At 41.6% G+C, this 18,935-nt stretch overlaps 2 protein-coding genes across 3 annotated transcripts in view; one reads left to right on the top strand and one right to left on the bottom strand.

Moving 5' to 3' along the window:
• Nucleotides 1-8,238: 8,238 nt before the first annotated feature.
• LOC311027355 (uncharacterized protein) lies at nt 8,239-13,090 on the top strand (the record flags this gene model as incomplete). The annotated part of the gene is made up of 4 exons (XM_084031343.1): nt 8,239-8,469; nt 10,528-11,221; nt 11,438-11,597; nt 13,080-13,090. Exons 2-4 carry the CDS (start codon nt 10,649-10,651, stop codon nt 13,088-13,090), a joined length of 744 nt encoding a protein of 247 aa, XP_083887469.1. The 5' UTR covers nt 8,239-8,469; nt 10,528-10,648.
• A 1,232-nt stretch (nt 13,091-14,322) lies between these two features.
• The window catches only part of LOC311027166 (uncharacterized protein), a 10,326-nt gene continuing 5,713 nt past the window's right edge, over nt 14,323-18,935 (bottom strand). Inside the window, exons 1-4 of one of the 2 annotated variants that reach the window (XR_014598568.1) lie at nt 15,263-15,323; nt 14,997-15,079; nt 14,772-14,790; nt 14,323-14,563 (exon numbers count right to left, since the gene is read on the bottom strand). Coding sequence is in view for 1 of the 2 variants with exons in the window: in XM_084031031.1 (XP_083887157.1) it covers nt 14,413-14,563; nt 14,772-14,790; nt 14,997-15,079 (253 nt within the window). In the remaining variant the exon portion in view is untranslated. Of the gene's footprint in view, nt 14,564-14,771; nt 14,791-14,996; nt 15,080-15,262; nt 15,324-18,935 lie in introns of those variants that run through there. The other variant, XM_084031031.1, reaches the window with a different exon arrangement.

The raw sequence follows: 18,935 nt of genomic DNA, 5'->3' as shown, positions 1-18,935 counted from the left end.
GGGTGAATGTCAGTCATTACTGTAAAGCGCTTTGGAGAAAAGCACTATATAAATGAGGCCATTTACCATTTAACACACAAACACACAAACACACTTAAACACTAACACACAAACACATCTCACACTATCACACAAACACACAAACACACTTAAACACTAACACACAAACACATCTACATACTAACATACTAACTAGGGATGCACGATATTGATTTTTTGAAGCCGATACCGATATCGATAACTTTCTGCTCCTCGGGACCGATACCGATACCGATAACCGATAATATTGTTATTCGTTTTTGAATGTATATTCAGATCAAATTCAGGTCAAAAACACTAATGACTAAGCTTAGGTAGATTTAGCATAGCTTTGCCTTTTACCAAACACCTAACCAGATGTATCACAGTGACATGATAATTATTACTATGAACAAAAGAAAGCCAAGAACAGTTTTGACTCTTCAATAAAATGACAATATTTATTTTTTTCAAATAAATATGTAAGTGAGTCAGTCAGTCAATGACAACTTTCCCTGAGCAGCATGGGATATGCACACACAAGTGCTGCTACATTAAACTGTTGGTCCTGATCCACACAGAAATGTAAACTACGGTAATAGGCAGAAATATCAGCAAAGCAACAGCCACTACTGCGGATGTGATCCCCTCCATTCAAGCGCTGACGCGACTGCTAAAACAAACGTTACCAACAGACCACGGAGTGAAAACATCAAAGGAAACCCCGTTAAAAGTAGTGGAAACGCGTTTTGGTGACATCGAGGAAAAGCCACTGTATTATCTCTCAACTATATTGGACCCGAGGTACACGGTCATGCATACATATATTTTATTTCCTCCGTTTTCCCGTGATAACGAGATAATTTTCATCCGTTTTCTCGTGATAACGAGATAACAAATGAAACGTGATAGGCGAGATTTCAAATTCGGTAAAGTTGGAAAGATATTCACAGATTCGAACTGACCATAAAGAGACCCTTGATGTGTGTAGTGATTTTGGAGTCTCTGTAGCCTACTGTATAACAGTGGAGTTATTTATTGTCATGCAATTTGCAGACGGTCCCTGCGCACTCGCCCGGCTGCCGGTTGCGCATGGAGATCAATGTTCAGCTCGCAGGACGGCTTATTTATGTAAAAAATCGGGGTTTTGGTGCTTGTAGCTTGTAGTCTATGGTATTACGGTGAGACAGAGTCATCATTTGTGTTTGAAAAACGTTTCACTTTCACTGATTTATTGATCCCGGAAGTTCGACTCTGTGAATATCTTTCCAACTTTACCGAACTTCAAAATGATCTCGTTATCACGGGAAAACGGGTGAAAAATGATCTCGTTATCACGAGAAAACGGAGGAATTATCTCGTTATCACGGGAAAACAGAGTAAAATTATCTCGTTGTCACGAGAAAACGGAGGGGAATTATCTCGTTATCACGGGAAAACGGAGGAAATAAAATATATGTATGCATGACCGTTTAGGGCTTCCGTAGCAACTAATGGTCACACTGCGCGCTTTTATTTTGAATTTCTTCGGAACAGCGCCGAGAGCAACAAAGAGCAGCAGCCCGCAGTAGCAGCAGCCCGCAGTAGCAACAGCACGCTTTCGACACTGGTGAGTAGCATACCTGTCTCTCTATTATGTAAAATTCTTGTATTAAACCATCATTACTATCGAAGTATTGTGAGCTTAGACACTGGGGAATTTGCAAAAACGCTTGTTTGAACTCAGCTAATGTTCTAGTGAGTGTTTTAGCTAACTTAAGCTAATGTTGGTAGTTAGGCCTAATCAACCTAATTAGTCGACATAACGTTACTGGTTTTTATACAGCTCCTCTCGAAATCAAAGGCAGAATAAACAATTTCGAATACAATAATGCAAGCTGAATTAGCTCAGCAGCCATGTGGCGGCTCTTTTTTTTGCCACTGCTGCAAACGTTATGTAATCAACAGCGCTGCTGCAAATAATCCCCAAACGCAATAAATTTGCACTCACTACGCAGTCAGAGTCGATGACGAATTATGTTTATAAGTAACAGCCAACATTGCCACCGAAAATTGCGAGACATGTTAAACACACTGCGCCAGGTGTCAGGTGTACGCACTGACACTGTGCTGACAGACAACCTCTAGTGCAGTGCAGTGCTGTCAGTGTCTCTGCTTGAAGCGCACCAGATTGACTGATGACAATAGCTGCACTTAAACACAAGCCTATTTGTTCTGCATGAACATTTAAAAAAAAACTTTAAGCAAGAAGCTCTGAATGTTCGTATTGTTCTCATAATTGTACTTGTAACATTTAATATAATATGAAAGGCTAGTGTACACTGTTTGACTGAGAGGGGAAAAAAACAGGAGTCTGTAAAATGCATTTATGTTATCTGATTTTATTTTATTTACTCATTAAGCATTTAAAATGTGAAAATTGTTTTACTGATGACAGGAAATAAAAACAACATAGTTAATATGACATAGCCTGTTAACTCTGCCTAAATGCATTGATTTGGTCTCATTTATTAAGTGTTTCATGGGCATGAAACAACGTTGTGATTTATCAAACATATATTTCTTCAAAATCGCTGGTTTACTTATTCAAGTTAATATAAGATGATGTGGAAATGGCAGTAAAAATGGTCAGGAATGTTCAATTTCTGCACAAATTTGCTTGTCTCATGATTTATAGATAAGGCAATGAATTGGGTCACAATGGTTGGTCATTGTTGTTAAAATGGGTCCCCGGGAAAAAGGTTTGAGAAGGAATGATTTAATGGATAGTTCTGACAATTTAACTAGACTGACCATGCTCGCCCTTTGTTAAAACAAATCGTTCAGTTTAGTTAAAGTCCAGAAGCATTATTCTGCAATAGTACATCTAGGCCTATCGGTGTTCATCCTAGCTCTTATTTATGAGAGTGCCATTAATTAACAGCTTAATGTAGCTGCCAAGGAGTCAAGGAGTTTATTTTATAGTCTTATCAGTTCAAATGTGTGAATGCACCTGACATAATTACTAAGAAAAAATATGACAAATCCAAACAAAATAAGAACTCTCCCATTGTTCTATTTCTAGGCTGGCTATATAGTTTTCATCTACAAGTGTGTTAAAATTGTGAATTTAACCTGAAATGTTATTTTATAGTTGGTGGGTGAATGTTAACCACACAGTATTTACCTGTGAAAAAACATGAATTATAAAAAGTGCCTCCTGTTGACTTCTCTCAACCATTGTCTTCCTGTCACATTTAGATTTGTCCAGATCACAGTTGTTCACACACTGTTGGAAAGTGTTCTTCTTTGCCAGTAATTTGAATGTAATAGTTTGCCATATATGCCTGTTGTCAGTTCATGCTCATTTGTCATTTTCAGTTCTGATATTATTGCACTTGCAAGCTCAAAAATTGTAGTAGGCCATGTGAAGTGCATGATGGTGGACAGTCGCTGCCTCCCTCTGCTCAGTTTCATTCATTCTGTAAGCATGTGTGTAAGATGAGGAAGGAAAGAACAGGGTCAGCAGACTTTCCAGTGCTAGTGTTTTGATTGATGGCCACAAAATTGGATTAAATTAGATAGAATAGTTTTGTTTGTTTAAGGTTACTTCTAAAATAATATTAACCCTTGTGCACCCCTTTAAAAAAGTAATGTAGAGATCCCTCTCTGAAAAAATGTTCCCCTCCTAAAAGTGCTGTAAAAATATTATTTATGAATATTTTTCCACTTTTATTGAGTCAGATCTTTTCACCAACTCGTCCTGATCATAACTATTACATTTTCATTAATTTCAAAAATAATTTGAACCTTTTAATGCCATTTTTGGAATATAAAATCAGATTTCCTTGTGAAATAAACACAAAATATTTCAGCCACTGAGTAGTGGGTAGTTTTAGTAGGTAAGTTTCCCACTTAATGATAAGTTGAACCACCTCAAAGAAGGCTAAGAGTTGAATTTGATTTTAGATTAGACCTACAGTTTACATAATATTTTTGTTTAGTGGGCTTTGTTTACATGGGAGGCCTACCAGTTAACTCAAACCAATTGAACGAAATGATGATGTAGTACAAGCCATTTTACATGTGGGAAACACTATGGTTTCTGTGTATTTTAGTGAAATGGATTACTTCCATGGCAATTCAAGGACAAGGAGGAGGATAATCAAAGCTAGAGTGCAGCAGCATTTATTGACCCTTGCCATGGAGGCTGTGGACCAGGCAGATCAGGTTGTGGACCAGGCAGTGCTGGCGGTGGACCAGGCAGATCAGGGTGTGGACCAGGCAGTGCAGGCGGTGGACCAGGCAGATCAGACTGTGGACCAGGCAGATCAGGCTGTGGACCAGGCAGATCAGGCTGTGGACCAGGCAGTGCAGCCAGTGGATCAAGAAGTGCAGCCAGTGGATCAAGAAGTGCAGGCAGTGGATCAAGTAGTGCAGGCGGTGGACCAAGAAATGCAGGCAGTGGATCCGGATGTGCAGGTTGAGGAATATATGGAGAACAATGCTGATGAGGCTGTAAATCTGCAGTTGGACTTTGACAGTGATGATGACTTGTACATGTGTAGTGACTGTGATGAAGATCCTGCCTGTGATTTTACTGAAGAGGAACCCCACTCTGATGCGAAGAGGAAACTAGCTGAATGGGCAGCTAACCGTCAGGTGTCTCATTCTGCACTGTCAGAGTTACTAGCAATACTCTTGGAGCTAGTTCTGGATGTACCCAAGGATCCCAGAACTCTCCTCGGTACAGTGAAAGATTGTGTGGTCAAAGAGATGGGACAGGGAAGTTACTATCACTTTGGGCTTGCAAGTGCAATACTGTCGGAACTGAAAATGACAAATGAGCATGAACTGACAACAGACACATTGACTATTCGTGTGAATGTTGATGGGCTGCCTCTTTCAAGGAGCTCTAATATGCAGCTGTGGCCTATTTTAGGTCAAATAGTTGAACTACCAAAAGCAAAAGTGTTTATCATAGGTGTATATGCAGGTCCCTGTAAACCTGAATCTGTGAACGACTACATGCATGATTTTATTGAAGATTTAAAAGCCATCACAACAACTGGTGTAATGTTAAGTGGGAAACAGTACAATGTCGCACCTCCAGATGCTTTTATTTGTGACACTCCAGCAAGAGCTTTTTTAAAATGTATCAAAGGTCATGGTGGCTATAGTTCTTGTGAGCGTTGCACACAGTATGGCATTCATGTTGACAGTAGAGTTGTGTTTCCAGACATGGATTCCAGCCTGAGGACAGACACTCAGTTTGAACAAATGTCTGATGAAGACCACCATCACTCTAAATCACCTCTCCAGGGGCTAGGCATTGGTATGGTTTCTGCTTTTCCTCTGGACTACATGCATTTAGTTTGCTTGGGCATTGTGCATAAATTGATTGCTCTGTGGTTTAAGGGGCCATTGCAATGTCGGGTTCCATCTTCTGTCCTTTCCGCTGTCTCTGATCACTTGAAACTGTGTAGACAAAGCTTACCCCGGAGCTTCTCCAGAAAGCCAAGATCTTTGTCCGAGTACAGCCAGTGGAAGGCTACAGAATTCAGGCAGTTCTTATTATATACAGGGCCAGTTGTGCTTTTTCAAAGATTGCCCAATCAACATTACAGAAACTTCCTGGTTTTGTCATGTGCTATGAGAATACTTCTGTCTCCTCTGACAAATGTACTTATTGTAAGTCGCTTTGGACAAAAGCGTCTGCTAAATGACCTAAATGTAATGTAAATGTAAATGTCCTCTGTGTAGAGAGTTCTGTGGTTTTGCCAGAAAATTGTTAAGATTAAGATATATGGGAAGAAATGTCTGGTTAACAATACACACAGTCTTATACATTTAGCAGATGATGCTGAAAAATATGGCCCTCTGGATTCAGTTTCATGTTTTCCTTTTGAGAATTATTTGGGACAGTTGAAAAAAATGGTGAGAAGACCACAGGGTCCTGTGCAACAAATTGTCAGACGTGTCTATGAAAGGCAATTATTTCCTCACATGTTGAAAGACATGCCTGAAGGTGTTGAACTGAAACAGCCCCATGCATCTGGACCACTGCCAACAGATTTTTCCATGCATCAGGGTGTTCAATATAAGATGTATAAACTCAAAGACACAATAATCTCAAACTCCAGTGGTTCCAATTGTTTTGAACTGGGGGGCAGAGTTGCAATTGTGAGGAACATTGTGCATTCCACTGCAGAAACACATGTAGTGTATGAACTTTTTGAGACAGGGGCATGTTTTTTCAACTACCCCGTTGATTCGACATGTCTTGGAGTTTGTTTACTATCAAAACTGTCTGGTCAGCTTGCCAGTGCTCCAGTAGCAGACTTCACAAAACCACTGCTGTTATTGCCTCTTCGGAAAATGTTTGTGGCTTTGCCTCAGCTACACAGCACATAACATGATGAACTTTGCAGGATGCCCTCATTCAGTGTAGTGGAGTTTGTGGATGAAATTGACCCTGATGGCTGCAAGAAGGTGGACATCATTCCATCAGAGTGGTTCGAGGGCACTGACGGAAAATTATGCTGGTGGCCACCAGCCACATTGCTCAATGTGACCAAGGCCGTGAAAGAGGGCACATCACCAGCTCAAAACTGGATTCTGTGTAATGTGCGTGTGATGGGAAATGCAGGTAACTTTGATTTTCCTCATTAACTACTGCTCTATTTCCTTTACTTACTTTAAAGCCCCTGTGATCCCCAACTTATTCTTTTTTGTGTTGATTTTTCTCTACAAGGTTCTCTGAGCTAATTGGTCAAGGGCTGGTGTAGCCGCAGATCGTCATTCCAAACAAGCAGGATCACACCGAACTCGATTCATTCAATTCAATTGATTTCAGTCCTCACATGTGATAGTTGTAGGTGTGCTCTTGTTTGGTTGGATACCTGCAACCACACTATCCCTCTGCAGATTAGACATCTGCTTCATATTATGTATACTGTATGTGCATGTTTTTTCCAATTAATACTGGTTTCAGGGCTGCAAAGTAGGGGTGTAGCGAATCGCTGTTGCTTCGTGGTTCGTACAGACCAGGGTACGCCCACATGTGATCTGCGGACTAAATGAAACCCTCAAAGTGTGAAATACAGTTTACAGCAGAGGTTGCACTAGATTTTTTCGTTGTCTGTCAATTTGACTGACAGGGTCATAAAAATCCCGTCATAATCTATTTTTACCCATCATTTTAATTTTTGTTTTTTAATGATAAAGATCTATTCAATAGCATTTCATTTTCATTGTTTCAATTTGAATTAATATTCAATCCAAACAAGCTATAAATTGTGCATTTATAAGGACATGAACAGACATCCACACCGCGCCTTCACTTATGTCAACACCAAAGCAGATGAATGACTTTTTCTCCACTAAAACCACTGACTGGCCACTGTGCGTAACCAGTAATATATGAACAATATAATTTTACAAAATTAAACAATTGCTATTAAAATATGAACAAACCATTCGCAAGAAATCAGCTGAATTGAACTCGGTTTACCTGCTGTTGCCTGAACTCAGTGTCACACCTTCGTCCCGGTCCACATGGACTTGAACTACATCAGTCCCTCTTTTTTCATCTGTTTTATCAACACTTTCTCCGTTATTGGGCGTTTTGAAGAAAGTTTGGACACTCAGGTACCATGACCATTTTGCCGTGTGAAGCCAACGAGGTCATGCATCAAGACTAGACAATAGCTAATTAATGTGCGCACTCGCCACCAACTGGGCAGGAGTGGTAATTACAATCCGTCAAAGTGATAGATGGCCTTCAGATTTTTCCATCACTGTTTTAAAAAAACGGTCAATGACGGATAATATTCTATTAACGCGACCCCCGGTTTAGAGTTTAAGTTACAAGATCCCTGAATCTTGATGCAGAGCTGCAGTGGAAGGACGACAGATGCGCACTGTTTCTCTCTGCAGCTCATGTCTGTGTGACAGCAGAGGAAGAGGAAGATTGACTTATTTAAAAGCCGTCACACTTCTGTCAAGTGAATTCCTGACCATGACTTTGCACATTTACAGCGGTGTAACTGGGAAACTGTGCAGGCTGTCGTCACAGAAATACATCATTAGATTGTGATGTTTATTCTAATTTCGGTGATTTCTTTACTTCTTCACAGAGCTAGAGTTATATTATATATATATTATATTTACCATAGTAATAACTACAGACAGTCAACTCTAATCTATTCTTTTTTCCTCATTTGCTGATCTGAAAAAATGAACTGAATCATGACTCAAAACTGTGATGTGATCCAAATTGTGAATTTTGTGATCCGCGACACCTATTTTAAATTCATATGGAAATCTAGTTCTATTTTAATATCTGCTTCACTCCTTTTATTTTGTGTCATTGTATTTTACAGCCACTTATGCAGAGGCCAGGGTAAAGCTACATCAAGCTGAGTATACATCAGACCTGACAGACACCGAAGATGGCTTGATAAAGAGAAAGTAGGTGTTTGTGGGGGAATACAGGTTAAAGGTCATTTCCATAATATAGAGGCAGTAGGTATGGGCCGTTTCTCAATACCCAGTACGCCAAGTTCGAACTCGTGAACTCCGGGAGTCTAGACTTGCGGAGTTCAGTTGGAAGAACGAACTCCCGGGGTACGGGAGGACGGGAGAACGGGAGGACGTGTTTTTTCTGCATTTGGAACAGGAACGTACTTGATGACGTCATCGTTTTTGCCGGTTGACGGCGTTCAACTTCCGGTTATTTTCACTGGTTAAAATAAAATAAACACTATAAAAAACATCCATCCATCCATCCATTTTCTTCCGCTTATCCGGGACCGGGTCGCGGGGGCAGCTGCCTGAGCAGGGACGCCCAGACTTCCCTCTCCCCGGACACTTCCCCCAGCTCCTCCGGGAGGACCCCAAGGCGTTCCCAGGCCAGCCGGGTGACATAGTCACTCCAGCGTGTCCTGGGTCTTCCTCGGGGTCTCCTCCCGGTGGGGCATGCCTGGAACACCTCCCGAGGGAGGCGTCCAGGGGGCATCCGATGCAGATGCCCGAGCCACCTCAACTGGCTCCTCTCGATGTGGAGGAGCAGCGGCTCTACTCCGAGCTCCCCCCGTGTGACGGAGCTCCTCACCCTATCTCTAAGGGAGCGCCCCGCCACCCTGCGGAGGAAGCTCATTTCGGCCGCTTGTATCCGGGATCTTATTCTTTCGGTCATGACCCAAAGTTCATGACCATAGGTGAGGGTAGGAACGTAGATTGACCGGTAAACCGAGAGCTTCGCCTTTCGGCTTAGCTCTCTCTTTACCACGACGGACCGATACAGCGACCGCATTACTGCAGCCGCTGCACCGATCCGCCTGTCAATCTCGCGTTCCATCCTTCCCTCACTCGTGAACAAGACCCCAAGATACTTAAACTCCTCCACTTGAGGCAGGAACTCCCCCCCGACCTGGAGGGAGCAAGCCACCTTTTTCCGGTCGAGAACCATGGCCTCAGATTTGGAGGTGCTAATCCTCATCCCGGCTGCTTCACACTCGGCTGCAAACCGCCCCAGGACATGCTGGAGGTCCTGGCTCGGAGGAGCCAACAAGACCACATCGTCCGCAAAAACAAAAAAAACAACTCTGTTTCATTTGTATATTTTATTATATATTATATGAGGATATAATATGATGTTTTCTTTTTATACAAATATGAATATAAATTTTTATATATGAATATAAATACCTTCATTTTCTACACGTGGGTTTAAGTAACTGATAACTGATACGGGAACAACCGGGAATACGGGCGGATTACGTAAACACGACAAAACGCTTTAGTATAACGTTATAGTTGTATAAAAATATAAAAACCCTCCCTTAAAACGGACCGATTAGTCCGATATCACAGCCTAAAGTGTTTCGTTCAGAGACCAAAGTCTGCCTTTTAGACGTACAGAAAACAGCATTGCTTTACCACACTACAATCATACAAGACCAGCGTCAGATTTCAGAGGGTCACGCCGGGACAAGGCAGTCATCAGCGGGGTAGCAGTAATGCTAAGTTCCCGGGCCAACTTGCTAGCGGCTAGAAAGCTAGCGAGGTAGCTAGCCGTGATAGCCGTTAGCGGCGAAAACGTCGGAATAAAAACTACGTGCTACAGTAATAAATCACCCACAGCACCGATTTGAAGTTGTAAAAATGACATTCCCGCAAAAATACATAAAAACATTTATTCACCCCAAAACAGTAGAATTTCAAAACTTCTAACTACAATTGTGCGTCTTCTCCTCCGCCATTGCTTTATTGAAATGCATTCTGGGATACGTAACTGCCCAAAGTCCACACAAGTCTCCTCCGATGCATACTCGGTGAAATGGGCGGGGCAAGAACACATCCGGGGTATTTGACCGTACTTGGCCAGATGCGAACTTTGAATTGGAACAGTACTCGGTCCGACGCTGATGACGTTTCTCAAGTCCACAAGAACAGAAGTACAGAGAAGAACGCATATTGAGAAACGGCCATGGTTTACCTTATATATCTTCATATTAACCTCTCTAGGGCAAGGGCAAAACTCTTCCAGAGTCAGAGCAAGCAACTAGAATCAAGTGAGCATTCTGATTCAGAGGAGGAACTTCCACCCACTCCCCCAGAAAAACTCCTTGGGCCAGCAGCAAAGAAAATGACCAGCCGGATCACCATCCCCACTGTCCAGCAGGTCGCCAGCCCCACTGCCCAGCGAGTCACCAGTTCCACTGTCCAGCAGGTCGCCAGCCCCACTGCCCAGCGAGTCGCCAGTTCCACTGTCCAGCAGGTCACCAGCCCCACTGCCCATCGAGTCGCCAGTTCCACTGTCCAGCAGGTCACCAGCCCCACTGCCCATCGAGTCGCCAGTTCCACTGTCCAGCAGGTCGCCAGCCCCACTGCCCATCGAGTCGCCAGTTCCACTGTCCAGCAGGTCGCCAGCCCCACTGCCCAGCGAGTCGCCAGTTCCACTGTCCAGCAGGTCACCAGCCCCACTGCCCAGAGGGTTGCAAGCCCCAGTTGTGAAGCCATGTTCTCTAAACTTCTTACAATTGTAGAAGAAATTAAGGAGACCCAGAAAGTTCATTGTAAGATGCTAAGTGTCCTGCTGAAGAAGCAAGATGCATCAGTGATGGAGGTTCCTGATGGAGTGGTCTTCCCGCTGCAAACTCAAGCAGATATTGAGGCTCTTGAGGAGAAACTGGGGGACCGCAGTCTAATGTCTGCTGTTGTAAGTTTTTTTTGTTTGTTTTTTTAAAAACTTTTTTTCCAAATTGATTTGCATTAGCCTACAAAACAAAAATATGTATTACATTACAGTAAATTACATAAAGGCTACAACTTCAAATGTTTAGTTGACTTTCCGGCTGAATTTTTAAATCTTTGAAGCTTATTGTCTTGGCAGTTAATGTAAGCCTTTTTTTCTCCTTTTGGCTCTCATCCCTAGGTTGCCATGGTGGCAGATATAGGGGGCACAAGTGTAGATGATGCAACGAGGCGAATGATGAAATACATTCTGTCAAACGAGCTGGCATTGGACTATAACATGTTTGGCCGTCGCGGGAAAAAACAGTTTAAGGACTTGCGTCTTTTCAACGTTGTGTATGGTAAGTAAACATTCCATCTGCAGGGATTAAAGTTCTCCGTCGCCCAGACGGATTTCCGTCAGTTGGAAAAATGAGAGGAACGAATATTAGAATATTTGACCTAGCACAAAAAATAATATTATATATTATATATATTAATATTAACCAATGTTGCTGTTAATAATTGACATATGCCAGCCTGCAAAAATAAAATAAAAAAATAATCCAATTTTGATGTAGTATACTGAAAAAATCATTTTTCAATGAAAATGCCATGTTTGTTTACATTACAAACATGGCATTTAAAGGGTTAAAAAATAGGACAATTATTGAGTATTTGGTATTTTTGTTTATGGCTCAAGTTGATGAAATACAAAAAAAAAAAAAAAAAAAAGTATTAAAATGTTTTGGGACATTAATACCCCTGAGTGCAGATTATGCGCTTTCGGTGGTTAAGAAGGGGCCGGGGATCGGAGGGTTAAAGAGAATATGTTTTTAATGTTAGCTCATACTGTCAACCAAATTTTACAGAGGCTCTTAAAAAGAATTCATTGACGGCACAGGTGAACCAGCAGGAAGCAGAGAGGGCACTGTCGAAATGGTTCACTGGGGCAAGAGACAGAGGAGGACGAAGGGCATCCAGACAGCCAGTGCCAAATTAAACAGTACTGAGCAGTGGTGGAATATGAGTGAGTGCAGAAAATTTGTGTTCAGGTACAAGTACAGTTACACCGTTTAAATATTACTATTACTTAGTTACATGTAAAACTACTAAAGTAAAGAACCTATCTTCAAGACTAACTTGTAATATTACATTGTTTTCTTGCAAATGTTGACAAACTGTGATTTTCTGGAACAATTATTTTCATTACCAATAAATCTGTTGATCATTTTGTCTATTAATCAGCAAAATATTTGGTCCATAAAATGTTATATGTGACTGAAAACCAGAAAATATTCATAAATAAAAAGTTGAAATCAGAGAATGTGGCCATTTTTTAAATTAGATAGAGCCTGACTCAAACTGGTTGGTGATTTTTTATTTTATTTAGTTTTCATGGTTATAAGCAAGGTGTTTACACTTGCAGTATATAGCATCTGAACTAAAAGTTGAATTTGAAAAGATAGTAGTCTCACCGTGTGCTCTAGTACTCTCAGCCATGGTAATATTTTGTTAATTAATTGGTGTGTTGCTACTCAAATTTTCCAGATGGATTGTAAGGCAATATTTTTTGTGTGTATAGAGGTTTGTGAATGAGGGAGGCATGTATAATTTTATATGAAAATTATTCAAATCCTTTCATTCTGGTCAGTGGGGTAGCATAGACCAGGGATCTTAAAGCTGGGACCAAGATGGGTCTTGTGTATTTAGCCCAGTTGGGGCCCACTTAACACCTAGTGTAACCCAGCCTTAAACCCACATGGGCAAGCATGCGACCAACATAGAACCCGCAGACAATCCCACTTGCAACCCATGTTTCAGCTCATGTTGTCCCCATGTAGGACCCACATAGGACTAAAAGCTGGGACCAAAATGGGTCTTGCATATCTTGCCCAGTTGGAGCCCACCTAACACCTAGTGTAATCCTGCATTAAACCCACATGGTTAGTTAGCATGGGGCCAACATGGAACCCGCGAACAATCCGACTTGCAACCCATATTTTAGCCATGTTGTCCCCATGTAGGACCCACATAGGACTTAAAGCTGGGACCAAGATGGGTCTTGTCTGTTTTGCCCAGCTGGGGCCCACCTAAAACCTGGTGTAATCCTGCCTTAAACCCACATGGGCAATTGGCTTGGGGCCAACATGGAACCCGCGGACAATCCCATATGGGTGCAATCTGACAATCCCATATGGGGCCCATTATTCAGCCCACTTTGTACCCACATGGGCCCCACATAAAAATGTTGGCTGGGTAAGTCCTTCGTCTCTACCTACCTTTGTCTCTCCCTAAATCCTTCGTCTCTCCCTAAATCCTTCGTCTCTCCCTAAGTCCTTCGTCTCTACCTACCTTTGTCTCTCCCTAAATCCTTCATCTCTCCCTAAGTCCTTTGTCTCTCCCTACCTTTGTCTCTCCCTAAATCCTTCGTCTCTCCCTAAATCCTTAGTCTCTCCCTAAGTCCTTTGTCTCTCCCTACCTGTCTCTCCCTAAATCCTGTCTCTCCCTAAATCCTTCGTCTCTCCCTAAGTCCTTCGTCTCTCCCTACCTTTGTCTCTCCCTAAATCCTTCGTCTCTCCCTAAATCCTTCGTCTCTACCTAAGTCCTTTGTCTCTACCTACCTTCATCTCTCCCTAAGTCCTTCGTCTCTCCCTAAGTCCTTCGTCTCTACCTAAGTCCTTTGTCTCTACCTACCTTCATCTCTCCCTAAGTCCTTCGTCTCTCCCCAAATCCTTCGTCTCTCCCTAAGTCCTTCGTCTCTACCTAATTCCTTCGTCTCTCCCTAAGTCCTTCGTCTCTCCCTAAATCCTTCGTCTCTCCCTACCTTCGTCTCTCTCTAAGTCCTTCGTCTCTACCTAATTCCTTCGTCTCTCCCTAAAGAGAATTTTGATCAAAACATGCTTCTGAAATGAATGCCCTACCCGAGGTTTAAGTATTATCACAGGAAGAGCAAACAGACTCATGTAATTTGTGAGGGATTAGATGATATGTTAATCCCAAAGTAATTCCGACTCCCATTACTTCCTGACAACAGATCATTAAAAAAACCTTTCATTACATTTTCAAAAAAGACAATAGAAATGATTCGATTTTCTATGTATTTTTATTGATTATGTATTCATGACACCATTCTCACCAACCACTTCACAATTCCTCGTTCTACTAAGTAATCACCTATTTATTTCCAACACCTCGTCGCTGCCGTCCACAATTCGTAGGAAGCAGACCCCACAAGAACCCCCCCTGGTTGCTACCAGACCAGAACCCCCCCTGGTTGTTACCAGACACAGAACCCCCCTGGTTGTTATTGCCCTCGAAGTTACCCCTGGTGGATGAAGAGAAGATTCAGCAGCAGAACATAATGTTATAAGAAGAGAAGAAGTTGAAGTAGTAGTGTTTGTACTAGTACTATGAGTTGTATCTCATTTACTTCCACAATTACATGAATGTTGCATTGAGTTTAATATTTATTGTAATGATAGTAGTTTCTTTGTTGAAAACACAATAACAATGGTAGAAACAGAAGTACTTACCCATTGTTTCCGTTGTGATCTAAATAGAGAAGAGAACAACAAGATTAGGTTAACTCTTCATGTTTAATCACAGAAAACAGTAACAGTGTGCCAGTAACATGTGTTTGTAGAGTAATCAGTATGAACACATGGTATAGTGGAGGGTTATAGACATTCATTGTACACACTCGTGTGTCGTAACTATTTTTAAAATATGTTCTATGAATATAGATTCTGTGACTGTACCTCCATAGAAATTGAAACCCCCTTCAACTTCAGCCATGAGGACGACCATGGACAACACAAGAAAGAGCGCGATGCACTTCATCCTGAAAAACAAGAAGCAAATATATGACAGGGGCCACAGTTAGTGACTTTTAAGAAGAAAGTTGTTAATTTTTACTCCTTTTATCATGCAGGTTTTAAGCCAGAATACATATCAACTGAACAGATGTCTAACAACTGTCCTGGTCCTACTGTCAGTAAATGAGGAATACATATTTAGTCCTTACCTTTCTTTGAGTCAAAGTATGCAGGAGGCTGTCAAAGAGAACTTGAGTCAGCAATGTGATGTAAATCTCTGTGATGGTCCAGTACATCCATGTCTCTTTTTATAGCAATGGATGAACTCCTGTAGTCATTGTTTACCCAGAATTTGGCAATCCAGGAAGGTAAACCAAACGCAGTCTCATTGCATGTTGCAATGTGGTGGTAAATGTCTGATCTGTTATCTTTCCAAAGAAACTGAAAAAAACTGCCTTCTGACTTTTTTTGATACGTTCTTCACAGTTTTCAGTGTTTTCTTTCTTCTCCAGCTTCCGTAGTTTTCTCTTCGTTCTGATTCAGAATTTTAAAAGAACGAAAAAAGACTTGAAGCCAAAATACAGCATGAGGTGAAATGGACAGGTGGTGTTCTAAAAAGTATGATTCGTTTTTTGTAGTTTGAGTTAGTTATTGAGAGAAAGACTATGGAGACCTACATCGGTGACTCGTTGGCTGCTGGTATCATACGCCCCTCCTCCCCTGCTGGAGCAAGGATAAGACTCTGAGGCTCTGCATTGACTATCGGGGTCTAAATGACATCACTGTCAAGAACTGCTATACTCTTCCACTCATCTCCTCAGCCTTTGAGCTGCTCGAGGGGGCCACCATCTATATCAAGCTTGACCTCCCAGCACCTATCATCTGGTGCGTATCCGGGAGGGTGATGAGTGAACGGCCTTCAACACAAACACTGGACATTGTGAGTAGCTAGTCATGCAGTTTGGCCTCATCAAAGCTCCTGCCGTGTTCCAGGCTCTGGTTAATGCATGCTGAGAGACAAGTTAAATCGATTTATTTGGAAAGAGCACATCCACCTAGTTTTGCAGCGCCTCCTTGAGAACTCATTCTTGGTCAAGGCTGAGAAGTGTGAGTTCCACGCCCCTTCCGTCTACTTCCTGGGGTAAATCGTGGCTAAGGAGAACGTATGACCCGACCAAAGTCTCAGCGGTCACTTCTGCATTCAGCCAGGTCCCAGTGCTTGCCCTCCTGACCGTCTGTGTCCTTCCAGCTGTAAGGTCCAATGTTTTGAAAAGAGAGTCTATTTTATGTTCATGCTTTGATTCGTGAAAGAGTAAATTAGAAGTTACTCAGCAGTTATTCAATAGGTAAGATTAGAATTTTTCACTAAATATTTGAAAGGTATAAAAAAAGCACCCCCCCCCCCCCCTACACACACACACACACACCCCTCCCCTCTGTGCTCCTTAATCGTTCTCCCCTCGGAGCCTCCAACCTCCCTCTTATTTTACGAAAATAGTTCACCAAAATGTGTTTCCGAAGACATTTTATGTGAGAAATAAGCTATGCAGTTGCTGAATCTGTCTTTATTTTGGATTGACAACGGTCACAGACTGATCTCATGAAGTGGCGTATGTATGACACGCCAACTCGTATGCCATTATGGCGTGTTATCACTATGCACAATTGCCTTTTCGTGTGTTTATCAACGCCGAACCGTAACCCTAACCCTAAAGGGCGTTTATATACACACGGATGTGATGGGTCGTTTCCCTCAGAACGTACACATACACGCGGATAACTCGAATTGCGTACAGATAACACGCCACAGGCGGTGATGTGTATATTCACGAAAAGTCATGATGCCACATTGACGGTCAGTTTAAATGCGGAAGTGGGTCGGGATCAGAAAATTCATCCAATAGTAGCCATGCGGACCGCATGGCTACTATTGGATGAATTTTGGCTCAATTGACAAATCTTTCAAATTGTAGACCAGAGCTTTAAGGAACTGTGGATGACTACTTTTTACTTCTTGATCTTATAATTCTTATTATTCTACAGTAACAATATTGTAACTGAAGTACAGTTTTTGGGTACTCAACCATCACCGCTTCTGATATACAGTCAGATATACAGTGTTTTGGACGTTTCCAGGAAGGCGTGTCAGGTTCCTTTTTTCAAAAAATACACTTCAAATGAAACCTTCATTAATTTAAGGTTCACTTATTTTGCTGTCTTTGGTCAGTTGCTTTGACATCTAATAATGACGTGGATGTGTTTCCATGGGCTTAATTGAAAGCCTATTGTGTCTCCTACAGACGCTAAACGATGCCTTGTGTGTCACTTTTAGACACCAAAGGAATAAGAATGATGATAATCTCAAAATCTACATGACCAAAGGTTTTTTGTGTGGAAAACAGATTAATGTCAGGGTATGTCTTTATTTAACATCTACATGCTCCCACTAGGACAAATCATGCAAAAATAATAACACTGACCACCATTGCTATGCCGATGACACCCAAATCTATGTAGCACTATCACCAAACGACTATCGCCCCATAGATCTCCTGTGCCAGTGCATTGAGCAAGTAAAAGACTGGATGTGCCAAAACTTCCTACAACTAAATGAGGACAAAACTGAGATAATTGTTTTTGGTGCTAAAAAAGAAAGGTTTAAAGTAATTCAACACCTTCACTCTCTGTCCCTGAAAACCTCAAACAAAGCCAGAAATCTTGGGGTTATTATGGATTCTGATTTACATTTCGACAGTCACGTTAAATCAGTAACAAAATCAGCCTACTATCACCTAAAAAATGTAGCAAGACTTAGAGGGCTCATGTCAGCTCAAGACTTAGAAAAACTTGTACATGCCTTTATTACTAGTAGGCTAGACTACTGTAATGGTCTCCTTGCAGGTCTTCCGAAAAAAACTGTCAGGCAGCTACAGCTTGTTCAGAACGCTGCTGCTAGAGTTCTTACAAAGACCAAAAAATGTGAGCACATTACACCAATTCTTAAATCCTTACATTGGCTCCCTGTATGTCAGAGGATTGATTTCAAAATCCTCCTGCTCACATATAAATCACTACATGGTCTAGGACCGAAGTATATCACTGATATGCTCCCACTACATAAGACTTCTAGACCACTAAGATCTTCTGAGACCAATCTGTTAGTGATTCCCAGAGTAAACAACAATCACGGGAGAGCATCATTTAGTCACTATGCAACAAATGGCTGGAATAAACTTCCTGAAGATGGAAGACTTGCCCCAACTCTGACCACTTTTAAAACTAGACTGAAAACTTTTATGTTCACCATAGCTTTCTGCTAAATCTTTTAATGTCTGCACTGTTTTTAATTATTGCAAATATGTTTTTATTCCCCTTGTCTTTTTGTAATGCATTTTAATTGTGCCTCTATTTTCTTTATTTGCTTTCAATTCTTCTATTTTTTCACTTCATTGTATGACATGTTATGATGTGAAGCACTTTGAGTCTGCCTTGTGTATGAAAAGTGCTATACAAATAAAGTCGCCTTGCCTTGCTTTGCCTACCATGGATGTTGTGTCTTTTCAGCCTACTTTGGGTTTCTTTTGCTGCGATTCTCCTAAAGCCATAGTTTCTGACATGTCACCTTAGAAACCCACATGAAATGAATGAATACATGAGTATTTGGTGGGTTTGGTCTATGTTGGATCATATTTTAATCCTCCATGATTGTCAGAACACTAGTTCCTGAATGACTGTATGATAATGTGAAAGAAGTAATGGTTGACTTAATCCTGTCAAATGTTAGTGGGAGCCCTGGAGGCCTGTGGCAGCGTGTCTAGCACTGTTTGACCGTGAGGTACTGTGTGCTCGTGTGTGTGAGTGTGTGGCGTATTTCATACGAAT

The sequence above is a fragment of the Eutrigla gurnardus genome (assembly GCF_963514095.1).
Source record: "Eutrigla gurnardus genome assembly, chromosome: 16".
Classification (NCBI taxonomy): Eukaryota; Metazoa; Chordata; class Actinopteri; order Perciformes; family Triglidae; genus Eutrigla; species Eutrigla gurnardus.
This window is presented reverse-complemented; position numbering and strand designations above follow the sequence as displayed.